Here is a 17,182-nt window from a genome sequence, read left to right on the forward strand (position 1 = left end):
AAATGCAGGGCAAGTCTCTGGATTTTCTGCAACAGCCTAAGGCATAAGTCTTTTTTATTTTGGCCAAACAATTACAAAATTTCGTGCTCCACCTTTCTTCTGACTTGGTCACCCAACTCTGCCATGTGTTTCCATTGTCAATTTAATAGCCACAGCCCCAGGAGAAACAAGAGTGAAGCAATCACACAAAGTTCCACAGATAGGAGGGACAGGAGGCCTACTCTGTCATCCTCAGGTTCTGTGGGCTGACGGTGGTTAGTCTTTTTAACCTGGGAAGAAAGTACCATGACCAGCTGGGTATCCAAGTTAAAAGGCTACACTGAATGTCATGAACTGGAAACCTAAAGGGATCTTTAGTCATATAAAACTAACTTCAACTGACGCAGGATGGGCAAAGGAGGAAATATCCTTTCCCCCTTTGGAAGGGGAAAGACCTCAATTTTACAATTTTAGCTTTAGCCACTCCTTCACTGCATTCTATTTAATAGACTCAAATCCATGAAATATATTCTCATCCAACTTCCATATGCCCAATTTTAAAAAGTGGGGGTAGGGGGAGGTAATGGTGGACAATCCCCTTGGGATTGGGAATCTCTTTTCCAAAAATGACACATTCAGGCAGGCTCTCGGGATTTCAGTTTAAAATAGAATCCAGTTCTCCTAACATCTAGATATGAGTAACATCTAAACAACAAACTCACTCACCAAATAACATATTGACCAAAAAGAAAATTGACACAACATGTGATTCCAACTGAGATTTCTTTGGCAAAATAAAAACGAAACAATGAATTATCTATTTTAGACTTCAGTTTGTTCAAATACCACAATTTTCCATAGACAGAGGGCCACACTTAATTATGTGCACAGGCTAATTTGTGAATGTGTCAAGATTTATAGGTGCTGTCAATATTAAATTAAAAAGTAACTCATATTATGACATTATGTTCCTCTCTTCAAAAATGAATGACTGAAAAATAATTTTTTGTCAATTATATTAACATGGTTTAGATTCAACACGTATTCATATTCAGACTTCACCTGATAGGCCAGTGGCTCACAATCATATTCTTCCCTTAAAATAAGAAATGGAGCTGGGCCAGGAAGCTGCTACAATAGGCAGGCAGGGGAATATGAGTCTGAAATAATAAGGTCAGGTCAGTAGAAATGGAAGGAAGCAACAAACAGGAGAATGGTGCCAAGATTTCGAGTCTGAGAAAAGGATGGGATGGTGAAGGCAATAAAAAAGACAGAGAACACAGGAGAAAGGTGGCACAGGGTGGAGATGAATCTGCTGAGTCTGATGTACATACACGACATCCACAGGGACATGTCCAACACGAAGTCAGAAACCTCAAGAGAAAAATCCTCAGTAGATACAGATGTGGAAGCCAATACCCAGAGAGAGTACAGCTGAAGTCATGAGAACAACAATAATAATGGCAAATCACCAACGGAATGTATATTGGGAAGATGAAGAGAAGGCAGCAGAGGCCCAAACCTGGGGTTGTTAGCAGTGGGAGGACAGAGTAATAGGGGTCTATGAAGAAGGCCAAGATGGAGCAGGTCACAGAGGCAGAACAAACAAAGAATCTAGTATCTACGCTACAGGTAAAAAAGAAGAGTCACCTACATCAGAGATGATAGAGTAGGCAGTAAGCAGGTGAAGAGTGCTATTGGACTGGACAGTTTGTTAGAACGGTGGGACAGAAACCAATGTGGTAAGAAATTGAAGAGAGAAAGAAAGGGAAGACAGCCAAATCTGTGTACCCTCCTCATAAAGCCTGATGACACTGGGGAGAAAGGGACAGGACTGTAACTTAAGGGATAACATGGCAAAGGAATGAACCAATATTACTTTGTCAACCAGTGGTATCACTACATAAAGAGAAAAGGCTTCAAGTATATCTGGCACAGCATTATGAAAATCTGGAAACAGACAACCACCACTCTCCCCATTAAAACTCCCCATGCCCTACACACACACACACACACACATATTATTAAATGATAGTGACTTTTCTAATATAGATACAAAAAGAAGACCTATATTTTATTAAAAACATAGTTCAAGGAGTGGATACCATAAACTATACATTCTGAAATGTGTAAGTTTTATGTCAACATTTTACTCAAGAGATTATCCATCAAATTTTGAAATGCCCTTCTACTTTTATATCTTTTGTGATCTAAATTTGGTACCATCATGGGTCATTAGAAAAAAAAAAATACACACACACATACATATATATATAATTAGCCTACAGTTAACTCCAGAGTTGTATTGAAAATTTTTTTTTTAATTTTTTTATTTTTTTTAAATGTTAGCAAAGCATTTACATTGTGATACTAAACAATCATTAAAACCTCCCAAATGCTAAATATCTTTCCCGCATCAATGCTCTTGCCTATACAGTACCTTAGCACATGCTTTATGTTTACCTAAAAATATTGCTTTTAATCATTAAATGGCTGACAAAGTTGAAGTTATGAAAAATGGTCATGAAAGCAGCAAATACCTGAGGTACTCACAGCTGTGGAATAGGGATTATGAGCTCCAGTATTTTCAGCCCAGCAGCCACATCCATAAAGAGCAGCCTGGGGATAAAAATGAAATAGACAGATATAATATTTCAGAAATATTACATGTAATTATCAGCTTTCAATAGAAACCATACCCATCTAATAAAACCTGGCTTAATGATACAAAACAACTGGGTGATAATACCAGAAGTTATATAAGACATACACAAACAATGGTTTTAATACTATCAAAACTGTATTTTCCACTATTCTACTAATCTAAAAATTTTCAGAAAATAGCAAAAGAAAGTTTCTTAGTCTCATCAGCAGTAATTTTTCCTTCCCTTTGAAACCTTCTCCCTTTTGTAGTTTGTCAGCTAGTTGTTCTTCTAACGTCTTAAAACCAATGTAGTTGCCTTAAAATAGTAGTTTCCAAACTACTGTGTGTTGAATTATATGGGGAAGCTTGCCGATAAGAACCTTGGTTCCTACAGATTCTGATTCAGTGTCTGGTGGAGATCCAAGAATCAGCACTTATTAACTAAGGCCTTGGTGTACTGGGATGCAGCTGGTCCCCCTGGCTGATTTCCTGATCAAAGAAACCCTGCTTCTAGAGGGCATCTTCCATTCCTTCCTTGAGGTGGCACAATAGGAACTGCAAACAGCTCTGTACCAAAGGGCCCAATATATGCTCACCACTGTGCTATACTCAGGCAGATGAAAAGAAAGGAGGCAAAAGGCCGGTTCAAGCTAATCACTTGATTAGGTGGTAAACCAGACTTATTATATGTCTAAAACCACCAGAAGCATTATAAGCCACCACAGTTTTATAAAAGATTATGACAATCATTCCTATTTTGTTTCCAATAATGCTACTCAAAATGTCTTGATTCATCTCCCTGATATCCACAATGACTTTTCTGACTTTGGGAGGGGAATCACAGCTTTTCTACTCCTTAGTTGGATACAAGTTAAAAACAAACAAACAAAAACTCTTAGCTAGCTATTATAGAGAAACATATGGAGGTATGCTCAAGAGTTCATTACCATGTGGTTGATAAGAACGGGAAAGTGGAAGCAACCTAAATGTCAATCAGTAGAGAAATGGCAAATAAACTTTGGCATAGCAATACATGGAAATCATTGAGAAGGTTAAAAATAAGACTTAATATATATAAAAAAAAAAGCCTTAGGAACAAATACAGAAAAGATCTCCAAAACGTATTGCTTTTTTAAAAAAGCAATTTACAATAATACATTCAGTATTCACTATCACTGATGGAGGAAAAAGATAATTGCCATAAAATAGCACTGTTATTTTCTAGGAGCTCACTTCTGAGCACTGGGGAATAGGCTAAGACTGGGAATGGTGACTAGACTTCAGCTTTCTACGATATTCTATTATTTCTTCTGAGGACTTTAAAAATCATTTGCTTTAATATTCTACCCAGAACATGAAGCTCCAAGAAACATACCAAGCACTTTGATACTAAGAACCTCACTATCTCATATGGGAATACTTTACATTTTGGACACTTCCTATTGGAAGAAAGTTCTCCTTAGATTCAACAAATATCTGCTTTACCATAACTTCCACCCACTGGTCCTGGTATTGCTCTCAGCAAGTACTTTAACCTCCCCATACAGTCCTCCAAATTTTTTTAAAACAGCTGTTCTAGTCCTCTTTTATCACTCAAAGAATCCCAGATTTGTGAACTGTTCCCCAAGACTTTCAGATGCACACACCCACATCTATCCGCTAATCACCCTCTTTGAGAAATAAGCCAGAGTCCAGGATAATGACAGATAAAGTCTCCCATGTCCATGTAGGCAACAGTTGCCCTATATCCAGTTGCCAGTGGGAATAACCCTCTTAAAAGTAAAACTAAGAACTGAACAGGACATTCCCAAAATAGCAAAAATTGGGAAATCTGTTACTGCTTTTGAAAATACCATGCTTATAAAATAAATGCCTTAATTTCCTAACACTGCTGGATCAGTATGGCCATTGACCTCCTTCAAAAGTGATCTGGCACATAGATTTCAGAATAAAACCGGCAGACTTGTGGGATAACTCAGTGGAAGGGCCCATTCTTTCTTCATTTAAAACACTGGACATTTGCCCACCATCCTTTCCATTTCCCCACAATTACCTTGACCAGGAGCCTGCACTCAAGAAATAATAAATAAGGCCCAAGGGACACCTCTTAGAAAGCCAGTGGAGGTCATATTTCTGGAAAAGTAAGAACATTTATGTTTACCCTTTGTTTCTTCCCTCCAAGCAAATTCCCTTTATGATACCCTTCCTTAATTTCATGAGCTAAAGTCATCTTCTTTTTTATCCTTCTGAAATTGATTGGGCTGAGACAGTGATAGGTAAAATAAAGCATGGTTGTGCACACCCGTAGTCCCAGCTACTCAGGAGGCTAAGGCAGTAGGATCACTTGAGCCCAGAAGTTTGAGGCTGTAGTGTGCTATGATCAGGCCTATGAATGGCCACCGCACTCCAGCCTGGGAGACATAGTGAGACACCACCTCTAAGAAAAGAAAGAATCAGAAATTGTCCCTTTCTTATCCACTTCTTTGGGTAAAATACAGCAACCTTAAGCTGGCCTTTAAAAACAAATATTAAAAAGCTTCCTTCTTTTTCGTAGTAAAATTTATTGAAGATATTATGTAGTAAAAGCATGTCATACAAATGATGACATCATTATTATTATTAATCTTCTCTGGGCCATAGTTTCCTCTTCTATAAAATGATAATAAAAATACCCACCTTACAATGTTGATGCACAATCATGTGAATTAACACACTTCTTGCACACAGCAAATGCTCAATAAACAGTAGCTATAGCTGTTATTACTAGGGATTATGATATATAATTTAAATGCATTATATCATTTAATCTTCTAGTACTTTGTATGGTAGCTAGTTATACTCATTTTATAGATGTTGGAAAATAGAGCTTAAAGATGTTGAAAGTAATATATTCAAAGTAAGGAGAATGGTAAGTGGGGAGATGGGATTAAAATAAAGGTTTACCTGAATCCAAAGTCCACACTTGTAACCACTAAACTCAACTCCTAATTTGGATGTGGGTGGGGTGAGGGTTGGGGGGAGTAAAATATTATATAAGAATTCCTTTCTCACGTCCAAGTTGTAAATTCTAATTATTATAGTAAGATAAAGAAGCAAATAAGTTCTAATTCAAATTTCTACTTTACCATCTACACTGCTACACATATCTAAAGGAGTGTAATATGCTAAAATTTTTAAATAGTTCATTTTTTCATTTAAAATACATTTGAAAATATCTAGTTTCAGCACATTTTAAAAAAAAATTGTCCTTTGATACAACTTGCTTTTGTATTTTGTTTCATTCAGTCTTGTGTGTCAAAAACAACTGTTCTTTAACTCCCATCTGATGCTTTCATAGTTCCAGTCTTATTACATCTTCTCTATCCAAGCAATATAACCCAATTAAGCAACTGCATTTCCCTGTGAGCACCAATCCTTTCCTTCACACCCTTTCCTGATTTTTCAGCTCCCTCAAAATAAGTATTCATAAACCAACCAAGTGGGACAAATCAATACGTAAATTTTACAGAAGTATTTTTCCAGGATAGTCCCATGTGCAGTGGCAGAATGGCCTCAAGACTGTTAGATGTGGCTGGGTGCAATGGCTCATGCCTATTAATCTCAGCAATTTGGGAGGCCGAGGCAGGAGGACTGCTCAAGGGCAGGAGTTTGAGACCAGCCTGGGCAACATATTGAAACCCTATCTCTACAAAAAATTTTGAAAAATTAGCCGGATGTGGTGGCATGTGCCTATAGTCCTAGATACCAGGGAGGCTGAGGTAGGAGGATGGCTTTAGCCTAGGAGTTGAAGGTTGCAGTGAATTGTGATGGTGCCAACTGCATTCCAGCCTGGGCAACAGAGTGAGACCAGGTCTCTAAAAATAAATAAATAATAAAGAATAAAATTTAAAAAAAGACTATTAGATGTAGTATCCTGCTAACATAGTCCAGAACTATCTTTAGTTCTGTTGTTGCTATTTTGCTAACCTAAACAAACAGGAAACAGTGAGAAAGTCATGGGAACTATAACGCAATGAAGGCAACTCTGCTGGCTTTTCTCTTTCCTTCTTCACCAGGGCATCCCAATCTGACATGCCAAGCTTGATTTTTCTTATTCCAAACACGACAAATACACAGAGTTTTATAATATGGACAAATACCATGACCAGACAAAGGCTTCCATAATAAGTTCAAAGCACTGTACACATGTTGACTAATAATTTCCCATAAATTCCCTTGTAAAATAGGCAGAATAGCACAAAATTAATTATTCTTCCTTTCCCCTTTTCCCTAGTATAGGGCCGTAAGTGTCTTATCTAGGAACATCACTTGGGGCTTTGCAAGATATCCTCCATGAATTCAATCACTGTGCTCCAAGCATTCACCAACCATCATGACCAAAGTAACCGTGACATCAACCCTTCCTCAAATGTAAGAGAGAAAGCACACAAAGCCTACCAAGCCATGCTCCATATGTGAGATAAGATCCAAATACCAAAATTTAAATGCACCTCTTGCAACTACTTTAACAGACTTCCATGAGAGTGTCCAACTCATTTGTTCACTCAACAAATATTTATTAAGCTCATAAATAGTGTGCCAAATTCATTTATACTCAGAAAACTTACTAGATCAAATGAATTGTTAAACTTCATTCTCAGTATAAAACTAAAGATTTGAGATAGGGGGATGGGGTGAAGAATATGTGCAAGTGAACGGGGGATATGCAAATTTCACATATATTAGACCCTCCTTGTTTCTAGATTTCTTGAGTGGTATCATGTGTTGGTGACCTGAAATACTGGTTATTCTGTAAAATCACTGAAATGCTTAATCAGAGGAGGGATATAGAGGGTCAAAATGTTACTGTTCCTTAAGTAGAAGAACTAAAAAATGTAACTTTACAATCATTTTCCCAACGAAAATGCAAGCAGCAATGTAATCTTATTTAGAGCTTGTTCCTAAAGAGAGTAACATTTAAAAAGAGAGAAAAATGGAAATCAGCACACTTTATTAAATGTCTACTAAATACCTTGACCAGTGCCTAGCCTGTTGAAAGTAGTGAAACTAGGATTAACGACTGTAAAGATCAGAAAGAAACATTATTACTATGAGATAGGTTTTCCAAGAAAGAATCCCGAAAAGGTATTTGGTTGATTATTTATACCACACAAATATGAAGGAACAATGATATTTATTTTTGCTAAAGAAAAAAATGTTCCTACTGCTTTAAAAATTGTGAGCTAAAAAATTCCATGTTTTACTTTGAAAAGCTGGTTTTAAAAACCCATAATTACTTACCTGCCCAACTCTCCCTGGGTGTTTCAAGGCCAAGCCTCCACTGGAGACAGCAGCAGCAACATTCCCCTCGTGGTCCACAACCACAGCGCCCACCGTGTCCAAAGTGCCTGAGTCATTTTCCTGTAGAGCAAAAGTGGCATGATTATTCACTAGGCATGGTATGGGACACTCTGATATGACTACATAGCACTTCTCAGTACAATCATGACTGAAAATCTAAACTAATCCTTAAGTGGAACATTGAGCAATCTCCTAAAATTATCTATTATCAAGTTGCCATTTAGATTCAGTTTAAGTCAAAATGTACTTTCCACTGAAAAAAACTGAAAAAAAAGGTTCTCATTGCTTTTCTCTAATAATAAAACTATCACGCCTTTTTAATGGAGAAAAAAACAATTTAATATAAATTATAGTATACAGCAATGCCTCCTTATTCTCAACAATTAAGTTCATGATTGAAAATTTCTAGAGGAAAAGATCTGAGGTATAAGTAAACCAATAAATGTCCTTGTTGTTATTTAAACTATTACATATAATACAAACATCTAAAAGTAATACATTCAGCTATTGGCATTTACAATCTTGAGGTACATTACACTACCATTTCCTCTTATAATCCCTTTCTTGTGAGAAACTTTATAGGAAGCTCCCTTCTCTCCTATAGCAATAATATGCATGCCAACTGTATGGCAGAAAATGGTGTTCCTGAAGGCATTTTTGTGTTTCAGTGTCTTGTCCCAGGTCCCACATGTTTAAGGCACTGTGTGACATTTAGTGACTACAAGTAGCTGTCTCCTACTTGCAGAGTTTCTGGGTCACCTGTGCACAACAGATAAATATTATACTATTGGATAAAAATTATAATTAAGGGAGGTAAGAAAAGTGTTTTATGAAAAAAAATCTCTTTCTTATATATTAAAAAGAAAGGGCGGTTAGTGTAGATCTTTAGGATAACAGCAGTCATGGTAATGTTCTTAGGCTAGGGCATTGGTTTTCAAGTCTTGCCCCAGAAGCCCAGACCCCACCCTTATCCTAGCCCCCGTATGCATAAAAGAGCCAGGAACAATCCCATGTTCAACAAGAGCAGCTTCCTCTCCTATGTGGTTTACTGCTCACAGTAGCAAGCAAGACTTCATTGCTACTGAAGGATCCTTGGCTAAGAAGTAAAATGACACACTAAGGCAACTGCTAGAAAAGTCAATGAGCTCCTGGGGCCATCTCAGAACTTTAGCAACACTGAAGGGAGTCTTCAAATATCAGAAGCAGAATACAAACAGAAGATTTTCCTTAAAGCCAATTGGAGATTCAGAGGCAGAGTGTGCCACAACAAATTTTACATTAAGTCTGCTAGTGAAAGGTACTTATAGATAGACATTTACATTTCTTGCTCTAAATTCTAATTTCCCTAAATATACTAATACACTATGATAGTACTTACTTGGAAAACATTTACCTAGCTGAAATGAGTGCTAATCCCTCTTTTAACCACAGCTAAGCCTAGCCAATGGATCCACATGGCCATATCGTAAAATACCACAGTTCTTGTGACATTTGCCTAACTTTCAAGGATAGTTCCTAGCCTGACCATAAACTCCCCAAGGAAAGGTCTGGTCCACTCTATATCACTTTGCATGCAGCAGACATTCAGGACATAGCTATTCTTTAATTAGAATGCAGGATGTCTGCATTCCTGGTATTTAAAAACAAGCACAATAGGTGATTATACATGCAATTCCATTCCAATGTTAGAGCCAGTCTTCCACCTCCATTTCTCAAGATCTGATTTCATACAAACCCAGAGGCTGCCACTATCTTAGGGAAGACTTAACAGTAACCAGGTTTGTTCACTGAGGTTAGACAAAGCAAAGTTTATCTTCTGTGGTAGATAAGATTAAGAACCAAAGTACAGAAATGCATTAAAAACATTTTATTCCAAAAAAGATGGATAATCCTAAAGAGAAATGTACTTTTAAGGTGACTATCTGTTTCATTATTCTAATAAATAATTTCCAAATCTTTATATCCTTGCAATCTCAAGTACAGAAGTATTGTTTCTTGTCCAGATGTCAAGTCTTATGTCTTCTGTAGGAGGACTTCTCAAATTTTAATGTGCATAAAAATCATCAGGAGAATTTGTTTAAATGCAGATCCTGATGGAGTGATCTGGGAACTGTTCAGAACTGGAGATCTAACAGCCTTCCACATAATGCTGATGCTGGTCCACAGATCCTACTTGGAGAAACAAGGTTTGACAGCATCCCACCCCACAGGATCATTATCAACCAAATGCCTGTTCCATTTAGTCTGAGACAAATTATACTACAGGCACAAATCTTCTGAAGGAGAAATTTAAACCACCTAAGACTAACATTATTCCAGTATAAAAGATTTAATTTCTATCTTGTTCAACTATCACTGACAGCGGATCGCTGCTGTCATACCACCGGGATGTATTACAAAGTATTTTCAAGTATTGATCTTAAACTGGTTTTTTTGTTTTAAGAAATATACAACTCTCATACAAATAAACAGAAAATGTAAAATAACTTTCCTAAGCAACAGTTAACTTTACAACAAAAAAGTTAACTTTACAACAAAAAAGTAAAGAACAGGTGTTCTTTTTCTGTTAAGGTTACTTTTGGAAATATTATGTTTTTATTGAGAGATATATGCCAACACTTTGTGCCCTTTTTCTTTATTATAAAATTCTAGAAATTGTTACATACTTTTTTCCCTAGCCCAGGTAAGGTAGAAAGTAAAGTAACTGTCTTCATTTGTCCTACCAAATAAGAATTATTGCTTCTGGTGAATAATTGAATTACGGCTTTCATCCCATTTCACCCTCTGACCTTTAGAGGAAGGTCATTTCCTTTTTTTTGGATTTTTTAATAAAAATTGCATATATTTATGGTATACGACATGATATTTTTATATAGGTATACGTTGTACATGGGGAAATCAAGCTACCTCACATACTTTTTCTTTTTAATTTTTTTATTTTCTTTTCTTTATTTTTTGTGTGGGGAGATATCTACTTAAATCCCTTAAAATCTACTATCTTAAAGGTATTTTATTAGTTTTTTTTTAATTAACACTGGCAACTGTTGATCCTACCCAAACATCCTATAAAATAGAATTTTAGAGGAGATATATAAAATATACACAATGATATTTATTATCTGTAAAGCAATTTTCCTAGCATTTCAATCAGAATATTGTGAACTATGAGAACTTTTATGCCTAACCAAACTGTAGAAAGATACAAAAACTGATGTCAGTATAACTGGATTATACATAGATAGATTTACTGTAACTTGGTTTTCAAAAATGAAAAATCATGCAAAAAATAGAGAATCCTGTTCCAAATTAAGCTAAATATTCCTATGGGCCTATAACACCTGCAAAACTCACAATTACTTCATAAATATTCAAGAATTAGTTCACAGACTTCACATACTGCAAAGCAAATTTAAGGATGATGAAGTAATATTTGAGCATTTTTATGAAGTGCAGATAAATTGGGTGAAAGACAAACATTGGTATTTTGGCCATAATAATTTCACAGAGCTCGTTTGTACAGGAATGAAATCTTAGAAAGGTTAAAAACACACAATGACTGTTACTATATAGAGCTACTATTACACTCTTACACTCCATAAATACTTAAAAATACATGCCCCACACAGATGTACACGTACCTATTGTCCCTGACTAAAACACCCTATTTGTATTACTTTTTTGATAAAATTATAACTAAAAGGCAACTATACAAACTATGGTTCCTTTCAGAATAAACACATGTATATAAAGTCAGAATAGAGATTGCATGTGTTATAGAAAACACTGAAATATATCCCTTAAAACAAAGTTAAGGTAAATTCTAAATCAAAATTTTAAAATTCTACATTAACTATAAACCTAGCCTGAGCAAGAGCGAGACCCTATCTCTACAAAAAAATTTAGAAATTATTGCTGGACATGGCAGTATGCACCTGTAGTCCCAGCTGCTCTGGAGACTGAGGCAAGAGGATTGCCTGAGCCCAGGAGTTTGAGTTATAGTGAGCTATGATGACACCACTGCACTCTAGCCCAGGCGACAGAGCGAGACCCTATCTCAAAAACCAAACACAAACAAAAAAATATATAAACCTAGCTATGACCCAGCAACTAAATTCCTAGATATTTATCTAAGAGAAACCAAAATATATCTAACAAAAATACTTGTAAAGGATGCTTACGGCACCTTTATTTGCAACAGCCAAAACCTGGAAACTACCCAAATGCCTATTAACAGCGGAATGGGTAAAAAAAAATATAATATTGTCAATAGTGGAGGACTGCCCATCATCAATAAAAGGAACTAGTGATGTGTACAACAGTATAGATAATCTTTCAGACATATGCTAAGTAAAACAAGCTGGACACAAAATAGTACATAATATAGGATTGTATTTATACCAACAGCTAAAACTACTCCAGTGAAAAAGAATCAGAAAAGTGCTGTCTTGGTGTGGGAACGCATTAACTACAAAGGGGCATGAGGAAACTTTCTGGAGTAATGGAAATATTCTATATTTTGATAGGTGTATGGGTTACATTGTTATATACACATGTCAAAATTCATCAAATTGTACACTTAAGATGCATGCATTTCGTTGTATGTAAATTTTACCTTTAAAAAAAATCAATATCTAATGCATTATCTTAAAGAATACAACGAAAAATTCAAAACATCAGATCATGAACATATTTTCCAACTTTTTCCTATTGGTATAAGACGTATTTAACACACATTTAATTGTAATTGTAAGCAAAAGCGGAATGAGGTGATGAAAAATATGAATGAAGTGGAACAAGATATGGATGATAGAAAGTCTGATATATATCTAACTAAAGAGAATAGACAGAATAAAGAAGAGCAAATATTTAAAGAGAAAATAGCTCAAATTTTCCAGAACTGACTGAAAACAAGAGTCCTGACCTTCAGGAAGCCAGAGAGAAAGGAAAGAGGCCAGACAGAAAAGAGAGGTCAGCAATGACAGCCAAATTCCTGGAAACCCAGTGGACCAGAAAGAAGACAGTGTGGTTGGCTGGCATAACATCTTCAAATAAAAATAACTATAAACCTAGAAATGGGTACCCAGCAAAATTTCCTCTAAGGAACAAAAGTAAAATAAAATAAAATAAAGACATTTATAAATAGGTAAATAAATAAAATGAGTTTACCACCACCAAGAGACTGCCATTTAATGAAGTCCTGAAGGGCCACTCTATTTAACACTGCAACCTGACCTCCTTCTGCATCCTCTCTACCATCTACTCACAAGCACATTAATCTCCCTTTCTTTGGTCTACTTTATCTTCTCTCCATAATATCTCATCCTCATCTAAAATATACAATTAATTTGCATATTAAATTGCCTATCTCCCTGACAAGATTATGAACCTCATGAAGGTGGAATGTTTTATTCACTAACATATCTCAAGCACCCAGAAAAGCACTTGACATCTCTTAGGCACTCAATAAATACTTGCTGAATGGGTGAATGAATAAATAAATAAAATACTTCAAGAAGAAGGAAAATAACTCAAGGGCATGCAAAAAGGAATGAGTAAGCAAATAAAATAGTAAACCTGAATATAAATCAAAACTAATATTGTCTTTAAATATAATAATGTCTTATTAGAATATCAGATTCAGTTTAAAAATCTGGCTATATGTTATTTATGAGAGATACACCTAAAGCATAAGGATATGTGAACACTAAATGCAAAAGGACAGGGAGAAGAAAAAGATGTATCTAGCAGATATCAATCTGAATAATGTAGCTACTTTATATTACTATCAAGCAAATTAAATTTTAAGACAAAAAGCATTAATAGAGATACAGGATCTCTACATGATAAATGCTGAGCACGTAGATTCACCAAAGAGACATCAAAATTCTAAATTTGTGTGTACTTATTTTAAAAAGCCTCAAATTTATGTAAAGCAAAAATAGAGAAATCAACAAACCATACTCTACAATGAAATATTTCCACATATTTCTCTCAATAATGTCTAGGTCAAGCAAGCAAAAAAAATCAGTAAGAAATAGATATGAACACCACATTAAAAAGCTTGACTTGATAGCCTTCATAGAACCTTGTATCCAAGAATTAGAGGGGAAACATTCTTTTCAAACACACATGAATATTTTCAATAACTTATCATACATTAAACCATAAACTAAATCACAACAAATTTCAAGAAACAATATCAAACAGAACACACTCTCTGAATATAATACAATTAACTTAGGAATCAATAAATGTAAAAAGAATTTGAAAATAAAAAAAGAAAAACACTTCTAAATAACTTATAGATCAAATAATTCAAAATGGAAATGAAAATACTTAATAATGAATAATAAAAATATATTAATAACATTTCAAAACTCATGGGATACAATAAAAGTAGTACTTAGAAATTTATACCAAAAATATTGATATTAAAAAAGAACAAAAAAGTAATAATCTAAATGCCCAACTAAAGAAGACAGAGAACAAGATAAACACAAAGAGAAAGGAGAAAACAGAGATAAAATGAAAAATCACAGCAGGAGAAACAAATATTAAATAAAAAGATCAAAAAAGGCAAAGTTGGTTCTATGAAAAAACTACCTGTTGAATAAATGTGCTCAATGAATACAATCTGATTGTCAACCTCAAACTGCACCCCTTCCCCTCCCCCACCACACACACACATTATAATACTGCACATCTTCAAGTCCTGCAACTTCAAATAACTCCAGAAAAGGTTTACTGAATTTCTTCCCAACCATATAGCAGATTGTTGTGCCTTTAAACTCCTAAAACATGTGTTTCTTCCCACTAGTTGAAGAATATAAGCTGGCTTATTCTAGGATCTTTGACAGTGTATCTTGTCCCTCATATACTGTAAGCAACAAATAACAAAGTATTTATAAAAGTAATATTCTTTAATTGAACCTCATCAATAACTCAAACTTCATCCCCTCTGGAACTGCATCTTGCTCAATGTGGATGATCCAAACTCAGAATATCTAAAGCAGTTTTCCTGTTATCTCAAACATTCCTGATTATTTTGTATTTTTATTCTTATTATTTCATATTTAGATGTAATACTTTTTGTACATCACTCCTAAATGAGATCTTTCCCAAAAGCACATCCTTAAACAACTGCTGTAAAATCTTTGGCTGTCCCCATAATAACCAAACTGAAGTTGCAGGCTCATTTCTGGTAATACAAGAATAAATCCTTATTTCAGGAAGTTTTGTATGCCCTTTGGTTACTGTTCAAAACAAACATCTAAGGCTGTAACTAACAAACGATAAGCCTCTCACTTTATCTATAAAGAAATTATATGTCTTAATACTGGCCACATATTCCTACACTCAATGTTTTCTTTTGGTAACAATTCTTTACTGGTCATTTGGCACTGGATCACATCTTTCTCAGTTTTGACTAATTCAGTTTTCTTTAACTCCAAATTTTCACGATTTCTTAGAAGCTCTAATAACTAACACTCAAACTATGCTTTGGCTTTAACTTTTTTTCTTCCCCCAACTAGAGAGCTGGTAATCCTTCACTATAGTCAGTCCTAATGGAAATATATTCAAGAGAGAAGGAGAGAATCAAGATCGTTTGACAATTTCACTTCACAGAGGCATGTGTATCATAGCACTTCAATGAGAGAGCACAACATACTACCAACATATTCACTATAAGGTATGAATTCATTACCTGGGTAGATTAAAAAACACAAAAATAAAACTTGCCAATTAAATAGCAAGAAAATCTGTTTATAAGAGTGGGTAACCTTTTTCAATTTAGTTGTCCAATTTGGTTCTTTCCAGGAACACCTGGCAATGGTCTGGACCTCTGGTCTTTCTTTCATTTTAGGGCATACATTTACCTTCTCTGGATAAAATTACACTTTTTCTTTTAAATACCAGAGCTCCACTGGCCTTTAAACTAAGTCTTAAAGCAGTGGGGAATAACAGATAAAAAACAAAACAAAACTAGGAGGTAACATCGACAATCTGGATTCTATTTCTGCCAGTGAAACACCATGATAGTTGGGATGGGTCACTTAACCTGGATTTAAATTCTACTCTCTCCAGACTGAAGAATAATATTTGACTTTGACTTAATAACATAATAATAAGTTACTTTATCTGATATGAGATTTTTCAAGTACAGCGTATCTATTTGGCCATATACCACAAAAATAGAAATGGTTATTCAAAATCATAAATACATAAATAAGTATATTTAAAAGCAAAAAGGAAGCAAAAGATGCCCATGTACTCTTTCTTCCTTTGTTTCTCAATAGATTATGATAATACTATATCCTAGAAAATCTAATGCCATTCAAACTAACTTCGATGATGTTCCCAAGGAGACTCTCAACACTCAAAGCCTATGTTTAAAGCAAACAGCCACCAGAATGGGTCCCCTGCATATATATACACATATATATATATGTATATATGTGTATATATATATATTTCAAAATATTCTCACTTGGTCCGAATTATAGGTAGTACAAATAAAAGTAACAAATCGTTGAGAGGGGACTCTGGCTCTGGACTTAATATCTCTATGGCCTAATTTACAATGCTAAATCCTGTGGCCAGTTTACCTTTATCAACTGACATTTCCCCATCGGGGATTACACACTGCCAAAACCAGAGTTTGGTTTGACCAGCAAAGTTTAGTCTGGTGTCACACATTTCATTTTTTGAATACCTTAAAATGGAACACATATGGCCAATCAGCCCTTTTCTCTTCTACGTGTCCACCTCTTTAGATTTGTCTCACACATTTAGGCTGACTGTCTGCCCAGCCCCCAGAAATATTTGAGTTTGAAACCACTGTCTTGCAGAAACCCTGAGGTGCAATCAAACAACTATTTGCAGGCCTCTGAACCTAGGACTTTTATCTTTCTCTATATCAAGCCTACCCTTTATCCAAGCCCCAGCTTAAATTCCTCCATTTAAGCCTGCCATGAGAAACTTAGCAGGGCTTAGCATGATTTCTCCACCCAGTTAATTCCTATAGCTCTCCTTGATGATTTCATTCTTCTAGGTCATACCAAATGATACGGTTTCTTTTCACTGCCTGGACCAAATACATAAACGGCAGGTCCTACACGCCATATGTTCTATTTACTCCTTAAGATCTATTTAAAAGCCTACACATAAAGAGCATTCAACAAATGTTTGCTAGTGATAATGTTGAGGCAAAAGGTAAAA

General features: G+C 35.3%; 1 protein-coding gene across 2 annotated transcripts in view; it reads right to left on the reverse strand.

Moving 5' to 3' along the window:
* The window catches only part of TASP1 (taspase 1), a 172,613-nt gene that overhangs the window by 82,606 nt on the left and 72,825 nt on the right, over positions 1-17,182 (reverse strand). For both annotated transcript variants that reach the window (XM_069495684.1, XM_069495683.1), the window contains 2 exons: positions 7,904-8,023; positions 2,520-2,598 (listed from right to left, as the gene is read on the reverse strand). In XM_069495684.1, coding sequence (XP_069351785.1) covers positions 2,520-2,598; positions 7,904-8,023 — 199 coding nt within the window. The remainder of the gene's footprint in view (positions 1-2,519; positions 2,599-7,903; positions 8,024-17,182) is intronic.

The sequence above is a fragment of the Eulemur rufifrons genome, chromosome 20, assembly GCF_041146395.1.
Source record: "Eulemur rufifrons isolate Redbay chromosome 20, OSU_ERuf_1, whole genome shotgun sequence".
Taxonomy (NCBI): domain Eukaryota; kingdom Metazoa; phylum Chordata; class Mammalia; order Primates; family Lemuridae; genus Eulemur; species Eulemur rufifrons.